Consider the following 20,701-nt stretch of genomic DNA (forward strand, 5'->3'; position numbering starts at 1 on the left):
TGAATTGAAGGCTGAATTATTAATTTTATGCTTTGACTCCTGGCTGGGAGTTCAATCTGAATGTTAGAGGGCTTCCATTTCACTATAAGACAACAATTTATCAATTGCAAGGTCATGTTCACCTAAGGAGGGTTTGTGTGACATTTCTAAGGAGCCGTGTTAAATTTTCAAGAGCTGCGTTCAATTTATGTGGCTTGAGATATATATTATAAGGGCTGCTGTAGATTCACATTGGACTGCAAATTAAAAGTCAAAGCCAATCTATATTTCCAGGTTCTTGGCATTTTAAATATTATTGTTGCCACTATTTGTTTGAAACATTGTTGGTAATGAATTAAAGCTGGAGCAAATCGTTTGTCTTTTATAATTATATAATTGCACAATTTGTAGGGCAGAATTATGAATTAATGTTGGCATCCATACAAACTTTTAAGTATTAAATTGATCTAAAATTGTAAGTGCCCAATTGCATTCTCTAGCGTAATTTTGAAAATCAGATTATCAAATTTGCAACAATAACAGTAAAGATTGCCAAATGTTTGATGAAATGTTAGACTATTGAATAACAAAAGAAAATTAATGATTGTTAAGGATATAGCCAACTGGGGTTATTATAGTGGTATTAGAGTTTGCTTGCAAAGTGTTTGACGAAATGTCAGACAATTGAATTATAAAAGAATTTGGTGTTTGTTGAAGTTATAGCAGGTTGGGGTTATTACAGTGGTATCAGAGCAGTTTCTTGCCATCCTATAGGGTAGGAAATTTTTATTTTATTTCAGATCTGCTGTTACATCATTTCTCCAGCTATGGATAGACATAGGACTGGCAGTTCTAGAAGTCGGTGGAGTAATGAGGAAGTTAGCGTAAAAATGAATGCTTTGTAGGAGAGTATGGAGAAACTTAACTTTCATCAACAGCGGTTGGTGGAGAGCTTGTTAGATCCAACGACAGTTGAGAGGGCAGCAAGGTATATGGTTTCTGCCTATAGAAGGCCGACATCGAGGTTGCACGGAAGGAAGCTTGAGTTTTCCCTGACAGGTGTCCATGATGCTGATGTACGTATATTTAGTACGACACCTGTGAGTCCTATCTACAGTGTGATGATGGACTTGTTTCACAGGGACATGCGGATGTGCTCGTGATGGATAGCAATACTGAGCTTCAATAGGTTGAGGCTCCCAAAGTAGTCGCGATGGTTAGTTTAGAGGCAATTGATGATGTAGTTATCACTGACTTTTTAGACTCACAGGAGGAGGCAGTTGTTATTGGCGACTTATATGTCAGCTACTTTAGTGTTGCTCTTGTGTAGGGGACAGTTGCTTCCTCAGGTGGGATCAATGCATGTATGGAGTCAGCTAGCTGTGATGTTGGTGATTTGGATGTTACAGCGGAGTCAGTGGATGTGGGTTCATGCTCTAGCGTGATTGATTCACAGCCTGGTATAGAGTCAAGTGACGACAGTTGAGGCTTTGTCATGTGGTGGGGATGCAAATAGTATGGACACATCTGATGATACATTTGATGATGCTATGAGTTGCACCGAGTATGATATCCATTGCCAAGTATCAACTAATGACTCCGAGGAGGTTTTGGATGGGTTCCAAGATCAGTGGTTACAGGATCTATCTTTTGAGGTGTAAACTGAAACATGTGGGGATATTGATTTTGTGAGGACTTCCATTTCTTTAGATGAGGAGTTGATAAAGGTACATAGTAGTTGTATCTCAGATGCAAAGTTGTGTGAGGTCGATAGCACACATGTAGTGAGTGATCTTGTGGTGGGTAGTTCTGATTTGGTTTCCTATCATAGTGCAATTAGTGAGACAAAGAGCTTGCATAGAAGGCAGGGGTTATAGAGGCATAATGTGACCAATCAATTGAAGGTGAGTGAAAACAACATCTCTTCAACTTTCGAGCATTATGATGTGATCCGTTAGATGCTGGCTACATCTTGTTGGGGTGCTCCTATGTCTGATGAGCACGGTGATAGTACTCTTTCTCTAGTAGAGGTTCATGCGCTTTGAGAGGCTATCAGGATCTTGAAGCATAACTATTTGTAGCTAGTTGCTGACAGGGATTACCTTTTGGAGTGGGGTAGCGCCTATTATGTGACATTGTTAGAGAAAGAGGAGGAGGTGTTGGAGCTCACACAAGAGCTTGAGGTGACTGCGGACTCTCTTCAGTGTACTTAGTGGGCTCTTCAAGAGTCACAATCATGATTGGATGAGGTGACCGTGGAGTTGGAGCATGTTCGGACCACACCAGCCCCAGATCTAGTTCAATTGCATATTGTGGTTGGTAGTGAGTTTGCTTCTATGGTTGGGGATGATGGACATGATGATGTGGCCAACACATTCGTCTAGGATATGGTTGTAGTAGATAGGATGAGATGAGAGTATCAGGAGAGTTGGGCTCTCATGCTGATTTGCTTCTTTCTGCTGGAAGAGAATCTATTTCTTCATCTCATACAGCTAATAGTATTGGACAGTTGGCAGTGCCACATATTTAGAGGGATCAGTTGTGGGTCATAGGGGAGCAAGTTGATGCTTCCACATATAATTTCTACTGCACAGAGTCCTCCATGGAGTATCTATTTGAGAGTTCAGATGTGAGCGAGGATCCATATAGAGTGTCTAAGGATACTCTCATCCGAGGCTCTCATGCTATTTAGAGTTTGGTGGGAAAGATTGTAGAGGCTCTGTCTACTATGCTTCCCCACAAGGATTTCGATGTTGGGTTTGTTGAGAGGGTTGCTCGGGATCCTTCTCAACCAATAGTTTGGAGTCAGAGATTGGAGCCATCTTTTGATTCCCAGTTTGATGATGATGAGCCCTTGATAGAGGTTGGGAGTTTTTATCAGCATTCCACTATGAGGAGTGCTCATCACTTTTCTTTTGACCCACAGGCAGAGGACTTGGTTTCATGTTAGTGTGGTTTGACTCTAGTTTCATACCATCCATTATGGGATGGGTTAGCACCATCTTTTGCAGATGGAATTGACAGTTGCAAGTTAGACCCCTTGCAGTATCTACACATCCGAGACAGTTTGGTAGAGGTTGGAGTCGGTTGTAGTGTTTTAGTTACCTATAGTTGTTACCAGCTCCACAATGTAGTTGGGTGTGAGTATCAGTTTGATGGGGGTGTGGACAAAGTTGTTATTTCAGTGGGATTGAGTTTCGATGGGTTGTCAACACCATTGGCATCTACAGTCAGTTTCCAGATGATTCTGCTATTCATATCAGTTATTTGGGTGCTAATGCTACAGGAGTTTCTTGTACATAGCAGGGATAGTATGCAGTTCTACCTTTGGGATCTAGGGGGATTGTGATGTTCATTTTGCTCCGAGATTGCTTGGGGACAAGCAATCTTAGTTAGGGAGGACTGTAATGTCCCCATTTTTAATAGGTTCTTGTAGTTGGCCAGGGCAATTCACCATGGACAACCTCGTGAGCTGACAATAGGATTTGAGGGTTTCAATTGTGTGGTTATAGGCTTTCCAGCAGCCTAGGGTGTGTTTTGTCTCTGCTTGAGGGACTTACAATTTATAGTAAGTCAATCTATTGGTTCCAATGAGCTTAGTTAAGTTAGAGGAGTTGGAGGATGCTCTTAGTTTTTATTTCGGGCTTCTAGTTTCAGCTCCAAGAATCTTGGAGGGAGCATCTATTTATAGTAAGTCACCCCTGTCGGGTTCATTCATCATCTTTTATCATTAGGATCACTTTGGTGTTGTCAAATATTGATTCTAATGCCTCTTTAGTCGTTTTTGCAAAACAGGTGAATTATTATTTTTATTCATATAAATAAGCTAAGGTTTCTATTATTGATAGTGTTGTTGGTTGGTCACTTCAGTATCATAGCTCGTTGGAATCGGGACAAAAAAATTTAAATCATGGGAACAAGAAACAATGGCCTTACATGTCAGAAATTTAAGTTATGGTGGAAAAAGTCATTTTCGGAGCCAAAAGCAATTAATAAATCATATTATAATGGCACTTTTATATTTTAATGTTGTGTGTAGGAAGCTTCTTAAGTGAAGTTCATTTGGAAAACTTTGTGGCATTGGAGATTATAAATATGAGTCCATTTGATGAGTAAAGCATCCGATTATTTGTTTATCTGTTTGCTGCTTGTCTTTGTGACAATTCTGAGTCTGTGGTTTTGTGCCCTTACTAAAGTATAAGAGTTAGATTCTGACTTTATCTTGCAATTTGCTGTTGAGGTAAAGCAAATTGTGATTGCTTCTCTACTGTATCTACTGTTATTGAGAAGTTGATTGAACAAGTGTTGAAGACTGGATTCTGGAGAGTGAATTGAAGGCTGAATTATTAATTTTATGCTTCTACGTCCTGGCTGGGAGTTCAATCTGAATGTTATAGGGCTGCCGTTTCACCATAAGACAGTAGTTTATTAATTACACGGTCATGTTCACCTAAGGAGGGTTTGTGTGACATTCCCCAGGGGCCGTATTACAATGTTCAAGAGCTGCATTCAATTTATATTGCCTGCGATATATATTATTGGGGCTGCCGTAGATTCACATTGGATTGCAAATTAAAAGTCAAAGCCAATCTATATTTCTAGATTCTTGGCATTTTAAATATTATTTTTGCTACTATTTGTTGGAAACATTGTTGGTAATGAATTAAAGTTGGAGCAAATCGTTTGTCTTTTATAATTATATAATTGCACAGTTTGTAGGGTAGAATTATGAATTAATGTCGGCATTCATACAAACTTCTTAGTATTAAATTGATCTGAAATTCTAAGTGCCCAATCACTTTCTCTAGTGTAATTTTGAAAATCAGATTATCAAATTTGCAACAATAACAGTAAAGATTGCCAAATGTTTGATGAAATGTTAGACTATTGAATAACAAAGGAAAATTAATGATTGTTAAGGATATAGCCAGCTGGGGTTATTACAGTGGTATCAGAGCTTGCTTGCAAAGTGTTTGACGAAATGTCAAACCACTGAATTATAAAAGAATTTGGTGTTTGTTGAAGTTATAACCAGTTGGGGTTATTACATTATGTAATGACTTCATGTGTTTTACAAATTCCTCTTCTTTTGCATTTCTTCTACACTCATGACTGATGTTTCTTAGTTTTGATATTTAGGATTCATTCCTGTAACAATCTCAAATGGTGTTTTCCTTGTACTCTGGTTTATTGAAGTGTTGTATGCAAAGTTTACTTCCATTTCTCTCTCCAACCAAACATCTTAACAAATTCCCCAAACTCCCGTTCACTACCTTTGTCTATCCTTTTGTGGGTGAAATGTAGAACTAAACTTCAATTTTGTCCTCATCTTCATACATAGTGTCCTTCAAAAGTAACCATCAAATTTAATATCCCTGATGGAAACAATACTTCTAGGTAACCCATGCAATCTCACAACCTCCTTGAAAATAGGTCTGCTAAATGCACTATGTTTTTTGTCTTCTTACACGGCATGAAATGTGATATCTTAGAAAATCTATTAACTACTCTTTCTACTCTAGATTGCACATAAATTGATATCAATATGTTCTAGACAGATCAGGTCTAATCATATTTATATTCTATTGAACAGATATGTCCTTGAATGGACAAGTCTCCACACGGTGGAGACATGTCCATTGAGGACCTATCCTTAATATGAACCAATTCACTAATAATCAAACCCAATCATTAATTAGGATTAATTATCATTTGCCCTCCATGATAATGCAAATGTTATTGCCAATGTTGTAAGGCGAATAATCCAAATTAAATCTGAAATATATGTTTTCATATGACCTGATCTTGTGATCATGACTCAATCTCTATATATAAGATGTACATGGAAATAACAAGAAAGAATATGCAGAGGCAGATTGAAGATATACTTGGATATAATGATCAGATACATTGGATGATAATAATTTGTATTCTAATGTGATGGATGTATGTATATTAAATACATATTATAATCTTCTAATTTTTATTTGAACGAAGTTACGTTATCAACACATACTTATGTCTTCCCAAGGTCTATGTAGTACTATCAAAGGTTTATTAAATTCCACGTTCTGACTACTCCCTTTTTGCAACTTGACAAATTCTAGAATTTTGAACAAATTTCCTTACATCCTTATGAATCGGAGGCGAAAAGTAATTCTCACCTACCGAGGCCATTGTCTTGTCGATGCCAAGATGTCATGATTATCCATCACTATGCTTTTCCTTGATCAAAATTTCTCAAATAGAACTCCTACACACACACAACCTCGTCCCCTTAAATAACATCTCTTCTTGAATGAAATGATCGAGCCATTTGCTTTGGTGCACTACACAAAGTTCTTTACAAGCTTTCCAAGGTTTAGCAAAATCAATTTCTTCCTCATACAAAGTCGTCAATTCGTCAAATCCTAGCGCTTGAATTCTCACCCCTACCAATAAGTTTCTTTTACTACTTAAAGCATTGACAATTCTATTTGACTTTCCACTCTTATGCTTTAGAAAAACAAGTGTAACTATGCAAGAACTCTACCCATCTCATGTGTCTCTGATTCAACTTACCTTGACTATTCAAATATTGCAATGTTAATGATCCACACACAAAACACAAACTCCTTAGGCAAGAAATAGTGTCTCTACTTCAAGGCTTGAACTATGGCATATAACTCCACATCATACATTGAGTCTCCTTGCATCATTCAACTTTTCACTGAAATAGGCAACAAACATTCCTTCTTGGCTCAATGTTGATTGAATTGCATTCCCACTTGCATTGCAGTCTACTTGAAATAGCCTACTAAAATCTGTTAGGGCTAATTTAGGTTGTTTAGTCACCTTTTGTTTCAACAACACAAAACTGCTTTTTGATTCAAATATCCACTTGAAATCCTTCCAGTCTCCTCTCATTGTTGCATTCATAGGGCTGCAAAGTAAACTGAAATTGCTAATGAACTTCCAGTAGAAACTAGCCAATCCATGAAAGGATTTTACCTCTTATATGCTTTCAGGTGTAGGCCATTCAACAATTGCTCTTACTTTATTAGGGTACATCATCAATCCATTCATAGATATCACACATCTCAAGTATATTAGTTCTTCCTTCATGAAGCTACACTTAATGTTTATCAACAACTTCTCTTCTCTCAACCTCTGCAACACTTGTCTCAATTGAAAGAAATACACAATCACAAACTTACCCAAGGATTTCTTCAATACCTCATTCATCAATCTCATGAAAGTACACGGTGCATTGGTCAGCCCAAAAGGCATTGCTAACCATTTATACAATTCTTCATTTGTGTTAAATGTGGTCTTCCACTTATCTTCTTCTCTGATCTTGATTTGAGGATATCCACTCATTAAGTCTATGTTTGTAAGATATCTAACTCCTCTTAGACAATCCATTATGTCATCCATCATAGGCAAAGGAAACCTATACCTCACTATGATCCGGTTTATAGCTCTAGAATTAGTACACATTCTCTACTCTTTAGTCTTCTTAGGTGTTAATATTGCAAGTACTACACAAGGACTCAACTTTGACCTCATCCTTGGAGCCCCTAATTTTCAACTTTTTTAGCAATGGTTTACTTCCATGTTGAAATTTGCTTGCAAAATTCCTATTCGCCACAAACCTTGTTGAATAATGCTGATTAGATCATGCTGCCAATAACTATCAAAACCAAAGCTAAAAAAATTCAAAAAGTCATGTGCCAAATTAAATGCCTTTCTCTCAAATGTGAACCCTTCACGTGAGAAAGGAAAGGGAGGAAATATGGTCCTCTTTTGCTGACCATGAAAGAGTCCATTTGTACTCCATTTCCCGTATATATTCTAATGCAATTACCTTCTCAGTCACGTGTATTGAAAGTTTCTAGGTTCTGCTGATCCGTAAAATAATAACACGATATTATTTTCCACGAAGAACCAATTAGCCAAATTCATTTGACTTTCGAGCTGAATGGAATCTCTACAAGACACAAGCAATCTAGGCATTAGAGTGCATGTAATTTCATGATATATTGGTGCCAAAAAGTAGTCTACAAAATGGTTGTAGTTGTTTTTGTTATCATGCATCCTTATCTTAGGTATCCTTTCATATATTGGACACGCTATTTTGTTGCAAGTTTTTTGAACATTGTTATAGACATGTTTCTAAAGCTTGCTGGTCTTGAACATTGTACAAGACTTTGCTAGAAGCAAATAGCACAAGTTAGTTGTGAACCTAAATGTCTTAGAGGAACCTATTGTAATCATTACTAGTTGTTTTTGCATTGACTGAACAACGTGCTCAACAAAATTATATCTTACTAGTTCACCTACACAATGGATATGAAAAATTGTTTCAAGAAGTTTGGTATCCAATTAGTATTTTCCAATCCCAGAGAAAATGTTATCAAGGAAATAGTATCTTGAACCTATGGCACAAAATATCAAAATCATAAGAAGGCTTTTGAGTTTGATCCAGTTGAGCACCATGCACCATGAAACCTTGGCTAAATGAATTTCTATAATATGCATTGATTCCCTCATAATCCTCTGCTAGTTTTCCTAGGTCAATGTGGACATTTGAGTTTTGTTCTTTAAAGTTTAAACCCTAGGTTCAACGAAGGATCAAATTCACCCTTGGTTATGGATAAAATTTCTTTTTGAGTATTTTTATTGACAATTGCTTTTCTATCTTCATCATAATTTTGGGTGCAAACCATGACAATTTCTAGGCAAGGGAATACTTTAGGTAACATTATGTGTCCCAATCCAACGTCCCACAATGCAATTTAATAGTATCTTGAACCCATGGCACAAAATATCAAAATCATAAGAAGGCTTTTGAGTTTGATCCAGTTGAGCACCATGCACCATGAAACCTTTGCTAAATGAATTTCTATAATATGCATTGATTCTCTCATAATCCTCTACGAGTTTTCCTGGGTCAACGTGGACATTTAAGTTTTGTGTTTTAAAGTTTAAACCCTAGGTTCAACGAAGGATCAAATTCACCCTTGGTTATGGATAAAATTTATTTTCGAGTATTTTTATTGATAATTCCTTTTCTATCTTTATCATAACTTTGGGTGCAAACCATGACAATTTCTAGGCAAGGGAATACTTTAGGTAACATTATGCATCCTAATCCAACGTCCCACAATGCAATTTTATTTGTACTTGCATTTAACATTGTGTTAAAAATAGTAAATTTTGCTCCACTTGGATTTCCTGCCTTATTAGACAATGTATATCTAATATCTATGATTTGCCTAGCACCATGGATAACAGGATCATAAATATCATGGTATTCATCAGTGAAATTTGTTGTTTAATCAGTTTGCTTAAGTGTATTTTTTTCATTCACCTAGCTTTTACTTGTACTTTTTGGTTTCCTCATCATTGGTACTAGTAATGGTTCAAACTAATACTAGACAACTAGTAACTACAAGCCTGAAAATGCTAACCCTCAAGTTCAGCCCTTAATTCTAGTACTACAACCTAAGCCATGAGATAAAAAATCTAAAAACATGAGATGTAGGTATTCTGGATTTTACTCGGAACTTCTATTTGAATAGTCTAATGCAAACGGACTTTGTTGCATTCCTCAAATCGGTAGTTGTTTTTGAATATCCCTAAATATATTGGTTTGTCCAAGAACCACAAACCAATATGAGTCCCTTGGTTTCAAAAGGCTCAAAAAGTTCAAACCCTAAAGGAATAATTTGTAGAATTGTATTATAAATTATTTTTAATAACTATTTGTAGGGTAAAAAATTTATTGTTGCTTCCGTCTGACTATTTGACACGTCACATGTGTTACCTTTCTAGAAAGTTTTTGAAGAGTTTTAATCCTTTACAATTTCTGCCCAAAATAGAGTTTATTTCAGTTAATTCAGTATACAAGGAAAGATTTAGAATTTAACTATAGTTAATTAAATTTGCTAAGACAACATCTAAGAAGTCGAATTTGTCCCCTGTTGCCCAGATTTGGGTCCGAATTCGCTTCTCGGTTTGCTGTGGGTTTGGGAAGGGTCCTTATTTTGGACTGTGGGTTCACCCGGGTCCTTACTAGAGCAAACCTAGGTGAATGCACAACAAACCCACGGCGACCCTGGGAGGACCTAGGGTAGTAGGGTCCAAAATGTTAAATAAAACAACTTTAAAGAGTGCTTTTAAAGTTTTTTTTTATGTACCTCTAAAAGGGATGTAATAAAAAACATTTCACTCATCTAATCTCTCATGTTGAGGAGGATGATGATATAGCAGCATCTAGGACTAGTGGAACTAGTTTGGGTTCCAATGATGAGGATCTAGATATAGTTGCAGCCCTGGATGTAGCCATTGATACCTCATTTTTCGATGATCCATTTGACCCTTGAAGGGCATTTGATACTATGATCATGGATAAACTACTAAACACTTGTCATCTATCATTATGTTTCAAATTTGATTATTTGATGGACTAGTACATATTTTGCATTTTAGTAATTCAATGTATGATTTTCTTTAATCATGAAGATAGATTAATGAGCGAGTATTTAATGTTTATCGTTGACATTTGGCATTAATCAATGATCAAGCAACAATTATTCATACTGTGAAATGACATTGTTTTGCAACTATGCATGTTTCTCTTGTATATATATGTACACACACACACACACACACACACACACACACACACACACACACTCACCAACCCACCCACAAACCCAAATGGGAATTTATGTTTTTGCCCGAACCCACGAATTCAAACCTCCAACCCGAATCTGTCCCTGAACCCAAATCGACAACTTAGGACAATACTCAATGACATGTGTCTTGCTTTCAGAGGAGTTTGTAAAAGTTGTTTATCATTCCCACATTTGGCCTGAAATAGACCTTATGCTGTTGATCTGTGTTCATCCAACGGGTTACGGTTTCCATTGTCAGTTGTTGTGGGTGCATTATTCATAGGATGTTTTCTTGTTTGGCAGCCGTGTCACTTGACACATCATTGTTCCATGGGCCATAGCCTTTCTTTCATTCATCTAAAGGTTGACACGAAAACATTGACATTTGTACCTCTTTTTGCAGAAGTTAGTAGAAATTACATCTAAATATATATTTTATTTAATTTTATTTATCTTTAGTATTCAAGATTATTCATATATAAATAATAATTTGGATGTATAACAATATACTCTAAAAATAATTAATTATATATTGAGAAATGTCTAAATATAATTTTCAGTGTTCACTTTCAGTATTTTAATAATTTCTATTATAATATATAATAAATATAACATATTGATATAAATGATATATGCGTAAAATGTTAATTGTGAATTTTATTTACTTTGAAATCAATGATAGTAAATTAGAATATACTATAGAGTTAGATGTTGCTCCCACCATTCACACTAACACGTCACACCAACTTTTGGCTATTTTCTAGAGTGAGCTTTTAATAATTTTCATCCATAACACATTATTCAACCCGAAATAGATTTAATTAAATGTGCCATGCAATGTTCATGTTTGTTGTTCAATGTCAGTTTGTACAAATAGTTTAGCCTTCCCACATTCGTCTCAAAATAAACCTTACGCTGCTGATCTTTGATCATCCAATGAACCATGGACCACAACCCATGATATCCATTGATATGATATGATATGATAGATTTTAATGATGTCTACGAGGCTAAAGTAGCCTATGGGACCCACATGATCAACCCACTAAAGTAGGAGAGGAACGAATTCAGTTGCAGACTTTTGGTTAACTTGTCTCTTTGTCACTGAAGTTTGATAATCAGAGTCGTTGTTCTCTTCACTTGATTCTCCTCGAATAAGTAGTTCAAGTCCCTATTCTGTGATATTTTTGTATATCCAGATCTAATGTCACTATATGCTAGGCAATCTTTGACAAAGTGATGCTTCATCCCTACTGCCTCCATATTACAAAATAAACAAGTTTTGCCTGCCCACTCTTCTTTTGGAACTTGCCATCTACCAGTTTCACATCACAAATAGTGTGAACTAGTTCTGAGTTGTGCTATCAGTATTTTTGCTCTCCAATTAATAGCTACTCTTATAGAGGCCTTTTCATCATGACTTGAAGTGGGGTTAAATTCTTTAGTGTAGTAAGATTTTTTCCTCTCCATGTGTCTTGTCCATATGATATTGCGAAATTTTTCCATGACAAACTTCTTTATTTCTTTACTACTATCTGGACGAGTATGGATGCTAATGGTCCATTTTCGCATCCACTTGTCATTTTGCTTTATCCACGTGCCTTTTCCCCTGACAAGTTTTTCATCTATGACTAGCTTGGGCCAGCGATGTTTTTCTAGACCTTGGGGTTTCTTTAAATAGTTTAGCATCCAGACTAATGTAACGGCTTCTAACGAAAAGGAACCCACCTCAGCCAATAAGATCTCATAGGGCACGGTAGGTCCCATAAGCTGTTTGGTCTCATCATGTGACATGTAGATATTTCGTTAAGAAAAAAGAACACGACATTTCATTCATTTGAAGACTGACATGACACGATGACACATGTTTTATGCAGGAAGGTTGTGGAGATTTTTGACCTTCACAAGTTCGACACGAGATGGAGTTTGTCCTTCTATGATCATCCAACCTTCATTAAATTTTATTCATTTTTCTTATACAATGCAAGTATTAAGCATATTTAAAATCTGAAAGATTATAAAATAATATATTGATTAAGGTTATGGTTTAAAATATCTACAAATTTATTGATTTGGTTGCACATTTGGCTACAAAGTTATTGATAATTTGATCATGTGGATTCAACCGCTAAATATCTAATATTGAGGCGAAAAATAATTTAAAGCCTAATTGATTTGTGTCAATAAATTATTAACCGAGTATTGTATTGTAATTTCAATTTGTTATTTCTTTAGATCATTTAAAGATTCACAAATTATTAACTTGGCATTGCATTGTAATTTCATTTTTGTCTATAAATTATTACACAATTTTAACCATTTCATTCACAAATTGGAAGCATTTTAAAAATCCATTAAAGGCAAACTGAAACAAATATGCAAGATTTTCATTGTTCCACATATTTACAATAGCCAGAGTCCATCCAAAACTTTACAGCCAAATGAGTTAGGATATGAGGAACTAGGGCAGTGGACTAGTCGTATCCAAAAACCAAAACCAAATACTAAAACCCTTCATTTCAAAATAGCAGGCCATAGAGGGACGGGTCATGGGTAACGATCTCCCCTTCCACCTGAGTAGAATTCTTCAGAGAGGATAAGCTATAAAAATTCATATAGAGATTTGGAGTATTGCAATTCGTCCAGGAGAAACCATTTATGGGGAAAATCCCCACCAATTCGCGTCCATTTTCTGTGTCGCGTCAATTGCTCAACACTCAAGTTCAAAATTAAAGGTTGCCTGGCCACGTTTTGGCCTGGTTGGAGAAGCTTAGGTAAATCTCTTGGCCATGGGATCCCCACCCATATTTCTGCAAAGACAACCACATGAACATTGTGCCCCAGAGATTCTTCTTTGAAAACATTCCTTAATGGCATCAGCATATTCACCTAGTCTCCTCTGAGGCCCACAAAAAGCACCAAAAACTGAGATGTAATATTCATGTTATTTAGGTTCCTGTCAACATTTTGCAGAAGCTTTTTGGATTAACACCATCCTAACAATCTTGTTTGAAAATGCTCCAACCTACCTACAAACAGATGCCAGGGTTGGGTCTGAGACCAGGCTCAAAAAGGCCTTCTGGTCCTCCTCTCAGATGCACCTCTCAATCAGATAGGCGTGTTCTTCTTCAGAAATCAGAATATCAGATTATGCATCCTAATGTCATGTCCCCATTTTGGAGGCAATTTGATTTAATTAATTTAATTAATTAGGTTGTCCAAAAGAATGAATATTTTATGAGGATGACTAATTAATTATTTTAATTAAATAAATAAGTGGTATTAAGTTAATTATTTATAAAGTTATCAAATAAATAAATATTAAAAGGTAACTTTATATTTAATTAATTCAATAAAGTGACTTGAATTATAAAATATTTTTTATAAAGTCACTTAATAGATAAAATAAAATAATGTTCTAGAAGTTTCTGGAGAAAGTGGAGAAAAAGAATAAATAGGCACCCCAGGCTTCATTCTAATCATCCAGTTGTTTATTTCTCTTTTGACATCAAATTGTGATTCAGTCACATAGTCTATTGTGGAGCCAAGTGGTTTTAGATAGTCAGTTGATCTTTGAGAACGAAAACTCCCTTGGATTAGCATAACTGAGGAAGTGAAATATCTTCTGAAGGGTTGCACAATTGGAGGTGATACTTCAGTCACTTCAATTAGGACATCATTGGGCCTAAGGCCATTTTCAGCATTTCAGCATTTCAGGAGGCAATTTTAGCAGGGCCGAAATTATTGGAGGTCATTTCTAGCAGGTCCGCAGGCTAAAAAAGTAGTCCGAAAAAAGCAAGCCAAAAAAGCAAAACCGAAAAAAAAGTAGTCCAAAAAAAGCAAGCCGAAAAAGCAAAACTGAAAAAAAAAGGCAGTCTGAAAAAGCAGCTCCGAAAAAAAGCAATCTGAAAAAGCAAAACGAAAAAAGAAAATCTGGAAAAAAGCAAGTGGAAAAAGCAGATTGGAAAAAAAAAGGTACGCAGAAGGGGCAGCATTGAAGGAAAATATTACAGCCATCCACATTCAGGTTCTTCACTTCTCATTTGGCATATTTTCTGAGAAATGTAGGTTTTCAGCTGAGTACAAAATATGGCTTCAGCACTTCATTATTTTACATTGTACTTGTCTTTGTTTGCCATTTGGCATTATTGGTATCAAAGGAAGGCTAGGATTTTGCAATTGAAAGAGCGTTGTAATTTTTAGACTATCTATATTGCAACCCTAGAGTTGATGATCAGCTTATTAGTTTGCATTCCAATTGTTTGACAAAATATCAATTGGCTGTAAGTTCTCTTTTTGGCATAAATAATGTTATAATTTTGCATACTAAGTGTTTATATTAATGCCACTTGGTTGTAAGTGCATTAATGCCATCTTAGGTTGCATCCAAAGTATTTGTCTTAATTACTAGTTGCTGTAGCTGCATATTGCAAGTAGTTTAAGTCACATATTTGTATTGAATATTGTTAAAATTAGTTGCACATTCATGTTAGGTCATTGTTTAGACAATCTGGAGTCTTTTTGTAAGCATTCTCTTTGATGCAAATCGAAACAAGAGTCATTGCAGCAATCTGAAAAGTTATATCAGTCATATGGCCCCTTCTATGCAAAGTGTTTGACAAAATTCTTCGAGCCTTCAATTAGCATTTTAAGGTCGAAATTGAGCAGGACCATTACAGTGGTACCAGAGCTTGCTTGCAAAGTGTTTGACAAAATGTCAAACAACTGAAGTATAAAGATTTTTGGTGTTTGAAGGAGTTATAACCTATTGGGGTTATTACACCTAAAGACCTAAACCAGAGGCAGACTTCCAACCAGCAAAAGTTCCTACACTTTATCTACCAAAGGAGAATTAAAGAAGCATAGATCGGTTATAAATAGCTCTTGATTCTCAATAATTCATTCTCTAACCTTATTAATTCGTTTGTCCTTCAATTTTATAAATATTACATATATCTGAAATCTTTTCCATAAATGCACGTGTGCTAAATTCGAAATATCATCACTATCAAATTGAAAGTTGTGTCTGCTGAGTGGATTGCAGTTTGAGAATATTAGTGACAAGACATTTCTTTGTTCTTTAATGTCCATGAAGACAATGCAACATTATCAACTGTCCACGTAACCTACTAACCAGTTGTAATCAACGATCAAGGCTAAGGCAAGGGTTACATTTTGATACGTGTCTCTACTCCAAGACTTTTTGGATAACTGTGATTCCTTCAGAATTTCAAGCCAAAATTAAACTTAAGCCATTGATCTACAATCATCAAACCATCCTAAATAATTCATTTAAATTGGTAAAACAATGGATGTTATGTATGTGTCGATTCGGTTGGGCTTATTGATACCAGTGTGCAGACAACTTGGCAACAAATAAAGGTATTATTCTCTCGACATGATGTTGCATTAATTAGATCTCTGATCATTTGCCATTTGGCATTGATCCAACATGACGTGTCACAACTCTTGAAAAGTGGCTATTAATAGAATGTTAAATTTTCAAGAGATTGAAAAAATTGCGAACAAAATAAAATATTTTCCCATAAATAACTAAATATTAGCTGGTAGAATTAAGCAGGCGGCAGAAAAAATTCATCAATACAATTAAATAAGTTTTTCCTTTGTAGTAACAATGAAACTTTTCGGGCAAGAGTCTACAACACATTGGTAAAATTGTGAGCCTCTTATTTAGGAGGTCTTGGGTTCGAATCTACCTAGCCTTAATAAATAATAAAAGTTAATAACAAGACATAGTAATAATTAATCTTGGCTTTGGCCTCTTACCAATCAAAAAAAAAAGTGTAAAACTTTTCACACATACACTCAAATACTTTTTTCTTTTAAAGGCAAAGCATTCGCCTATTATATTTTATAGTATCCCCAATAACAATAGTCAGCAGTATTTTCTAAAATTTTCACACTTAGAAATACATTTTCCAGTACTAATTAATTTTTTTTCCTTTTAGAAGTAAATTCTTTTGCCATCATTATTAAAATATCCCCCCCCCCCCCAAGATAATGTTGGATTCACCAAGATTTTACACTTTTTTCTAGAGAGTATGGATGTTTTAAAGTTATACCTAAAGCCAATGTCTTCAATCATTTGTCTGTCTACTCTTCTTTTATTATCCTCCTTTATCTGATTCAATCGTGAGATGGTAGTAGTGGGAGCACATAGGGACCTTTTTTAACATAGAAAAATCTTGCTTCATTTTGATCCAGAATTGCATATTTTAATGGAAGGGAAAACTCTTCTACTTAAGTGCAGTTTAGTAATGTTCTTGTGTTATTTTTGATTTTTGATTTGGGAGAGTTCGGTTTTTAGTTTGGTCCGAAACCAGAGAATCTACTTATAGAACTTTTCCCACGAGGCCATTTTTGGGGAGCCATCATTCTCCACACTTGTTCAAACCCTTGAGTTCAATTGCCCAGCAGAGGCACACCACCTCCAAGCACAATCATTAAAGTTATCCCTGTAGCCAATGTCTTCAATCATTTATCTGTATACTTTTCTTTTATCTATCTCTTTTATCTGACTCAAACCTGAGATGGTACTAGTGGGAGCACAGCACCTTTTTCAGCATAGAAAAATCTTTCTTCATTTTGATCCAGAGTTGCAAATTATTTATTGAAGGGAAAAGTTTTCTACGTAAGTGCAGTGTAGTGATGTTTTTGTTTTATTTATTTTTTGATTTGAGAGAGTTTGGTTTTTATCTTGGTCCGAAAATAGAGAGACTACTTAGAGAACTCTTCCCATGAGGCCATTTCTAGCGAGCTATCATTCTCCACCTTCACTTGTTCAAACTCTTGAGCTGAATGGCCCAGAAGAGGGACAACGCCTCCAAGCTTAGTGGTCCAGTAAGGGTTTGAATCTTGTTGGCCGCCTCAACAACAAAGTGATTCTAGCATGGCACTAAGCATTTGAAGATGCAGTAGTAATATCAACTCTAATGCCATTGAAAGAAAGTGGCGAGTACTATATCTCTTTCCAACCTTTACAATTGCCAGCTGACCACTATATCTGCTACAATTTTCTTGTCTCCTGTATATGTAAATTCTAATTTGCCATTTTATTTCTTGAATGGTACTGTTTTTTGTCCTATCATTGGACTTTTGAGTTTCATTTCTTCAATAATTACCATTGAGAATTTTTCCATTTCTTCCGTTATATCTAAAGTTCACTTTCCTAATCCTAAAATTGCTTTCACATCTCCATCATGGTTAAACTTGACCCAATCTTAATAAAGTTTTTTCCACATTTCCTACATCCCCTTGATTTAGTATGACAACTGAAAATTCAAAATTGTCAGTTCCATCTTATTTCTTAAATTATACTTATTTATTATCCTGTCACTGCACTTTTCTTTTTTGATTGCTTCAATAATTATCAATTTATCTTCCACTTAAATTTTATTCGATAGATTTTCCTTAGCCAATCCTACTCCTAGAAGGGTGATTAGACTTTCCTTACAAAGTGAATTCTACCCGAAGGGGACTAAAATTATTAACAAGGATTGCCTGTCTATCATGTCTAAGGATCCCTTTCCCTATCTTAGGCTTACTTTTGCAGCTCCAATATAATTAAGCTTCTGCCATTTTATAAGGTTTCCTCCATATATCTGTCGTTTATTCCTTCTGAACCCACCAATTCAAAGTTTATTTTTAATTTTGTGTCTGTTTATGAGGTTATACTTCAATCACATATGTTGGAGTTTTTCCTGCGTTGCAATGAATTATTTTGTGAAAAAATGAATTCTTTGAAATAAAATTTGTTTCTATCATTCTTAACATTTTTCTTTTTGCATTACAGTGGTTACAAGAAGCATCGGAGGAAGAAGATGAAGAGGAAGCCTAGAATTGTAAGGTTGTTGGTTTGAGATTTATCTTTCTGGTAGCTTACTGTATATTAGTGATTTTCCTCAGTAACTGACAGGTTCGAATTAGACATTTTTCAAGTCTAATTTTGCATGTTGGTTCATATTTAGTGTATTTTGTGAGGATTTTTGTTTTTATGGAAGTGTACTTGTAATCAAGTAGCACGGGATTATTTTGTATATTGAAAGATATAGGAATAAAGCTACAATCTTCATAAGGAAACTGATATCTGACAGATACTTTGAGCAACTGTAAGGAAATAAGAGCCAATGCTATATGTCTGTTTTGTCACCTTCAACTCCAATTTTAAGTAGTTATTTCACTGTTTAGAATCCTTTCTGTAACAATTTGAATTTTAGTTTTCCATCTGGAAAATATTATTTTCAAAGAAAGGGGATGGGAAAGTTGGTTATTATGTTAAAGGGAATATTGAAAATGATACACTATTAACTAAGTTACCAGATTCTCACCAGCAACCCTCAAAGTCTGGTTCAATTCTGTACAAAGTCTGGTCCTTGTCAAATTCTCTCCAAATTCTCTTCCAAAGCTACGAATTTGCTGCAAATTCTGTCAAAGGGACCCGGGCAGAATTTGCAGTGAATTTTGAAGAATTTGCTATCTAGATCTGGGCTGAATTTGGTCTCGGAACATTTTTTAAGACTTTTTTGAAGTGTTTTTTTTGTCCTCCCAACCCTATTGTGATCACTAAAAAGACCCAAGAAGATCTTCATATGTCATTTATGCATTTGAATATGAAAATGAAAACTTGCTTATAGAGGAAATCCAAATTGACAATAGGTGACATTTAAATTGATGATATTATAGAGGAACGTCTTTAAAAAGATATGATATCTTTGAATCCAGGACTTCAAATTTTTATCTCACCTTTTGATATAGCCTGGTTAGAAATGCTCTAATCAATAGACAATTAAAATTCAGATAACTGCACTTATCTTTTGACAATTCCTTTCATTCTCAAACTGTCCCCCTGATATGGAAATATTTTACATGCATGTGACCAAGGAAGTGTATCAAGTTGTTTGTATGGCTAAATGATGCAATTAATGTCCTATTGAACTGAAACATAAATTTGGTGGTGTATTTTGCTATGTTCCTTTACTATTAGCAGATTCAAGTATGGATTTATTTTTTGTTGCATATATACACACACACATACATATTTTTAAAAAACGTATGTTTTTGTATGGATGGACCCAAAATGAATTTGAGCCCAAGCCCAAAAAAAATTAGACGAATTTCGAACCTGAATCTCAAACCTGCATCTGTACCAGAATTCGAACCGGCAACTTAGAATATTAAAGATGGGGCAGAATCTTCAAAATAAGCACATCGATTCAATACTCACTACGTGTTGATGAGAAGGGAATAAGAATAACTTGGATTTTCTAGCATGTGTTTTTTAAATTTTTTTTATCAATATTCATTATTTGATTGCATACATCCAAACAAAAGCAATTTGGAATTTCAAACTTCTTGGGCTTTATTGTTATATTAACTCAACTTATAGTAATGTTATTGTGTCATAACTACTATAGCTGTTGTACTTCTATACGTAGACTAGATAACAAAGTACAACAGTTGCTTCTTTTTACACAAATTAAGCTAAAACTAGTTTCATTTCTCCAAATCAGGTTCTAAACTTGCTTAACTTTTTCTCCCTCACTATTTTTTTCAGTTGATTTTAAAGTTCATTTTCCCCATAATAGAGCTCTTTTCAGGGGACCGCACAAATTGCATTATATTTATTACAAAGGGGAATACAATATTAATTAAAATATGTTGATGAAACAATGAATCCCATGCATGCATGAATAAAAGATTTTTATGATGCGCACAAGATTAGCATTCTATTTGATCAAGAGCAGAAACAAATGAAAACATTATTACCAGAAACAAAGGTAGTTAATTGTTTTACAAAATTTTCAGATCCTTATTTGATGTTGGATCTCCTACCTCTAAACCCTGGTCAAAAAGCTTGGGAACTTGATTTCCATCTAGAAGAAATTTCTAAGTCCAAATACCCTGTGGGTTGAATTCCCATTTCTCAATCTGGCTTTCTGTCCTTTTCTGCAAGCCACTGCCTCTCAGTTAGGAAGAGTCCTATGGTATAAACAATATACAGATAAATGGGCTAGTTTATGTGTACAACCAAGAGCATGTTT

The 20,701-nt window shown here is 35.2% G+C and overlaps 1 protein-coding gene across 1 annotated transcript in view; it reads left to right on the forward strand.

Moving 5' to 3' along the window:
- The window catches only part of LOC149535192 (Trimeric LpxA-like enzyme), a 288,509-nt gene extending 269,693 nt beyond the window's left edge, over nucleotides 1-18,816 (forward strand). Inside the window, exon 15 of the mRNA XM_089807588.1 lies at nucleotides 18,454-18,816. Within this exon, the coding sequence (XP_089663714.1) occupies nucleotides 18,454-18,498 (45 nt within the window). The 3' untranslated portion in view covers nucleotides 18,499-18,816. The remainder of the gene's footprint in view (nucleotides 1-18,453) is intronic.
- The last annotated feature ends 1,885 nt before the right edge of the window (nucleotides 18,817-20,701 follow it).

This window comes from Cupressus sempervirens, chromosome 10 (genome assembly GCF_028749045.1).
Source record: "Cupressus sempervirens isolate cs-2001-9-10 chromosome 10, ASM2874904v1, whole genome shotgun sequence".
Classification (NCBI taxonomy): domain Eukaryota; kingdom Viridiplantae; phylum Streptophyta; class Pinopsida; order Cupressales; family Cupressaceae; genus Cupressus; species Cupressus sempervirens.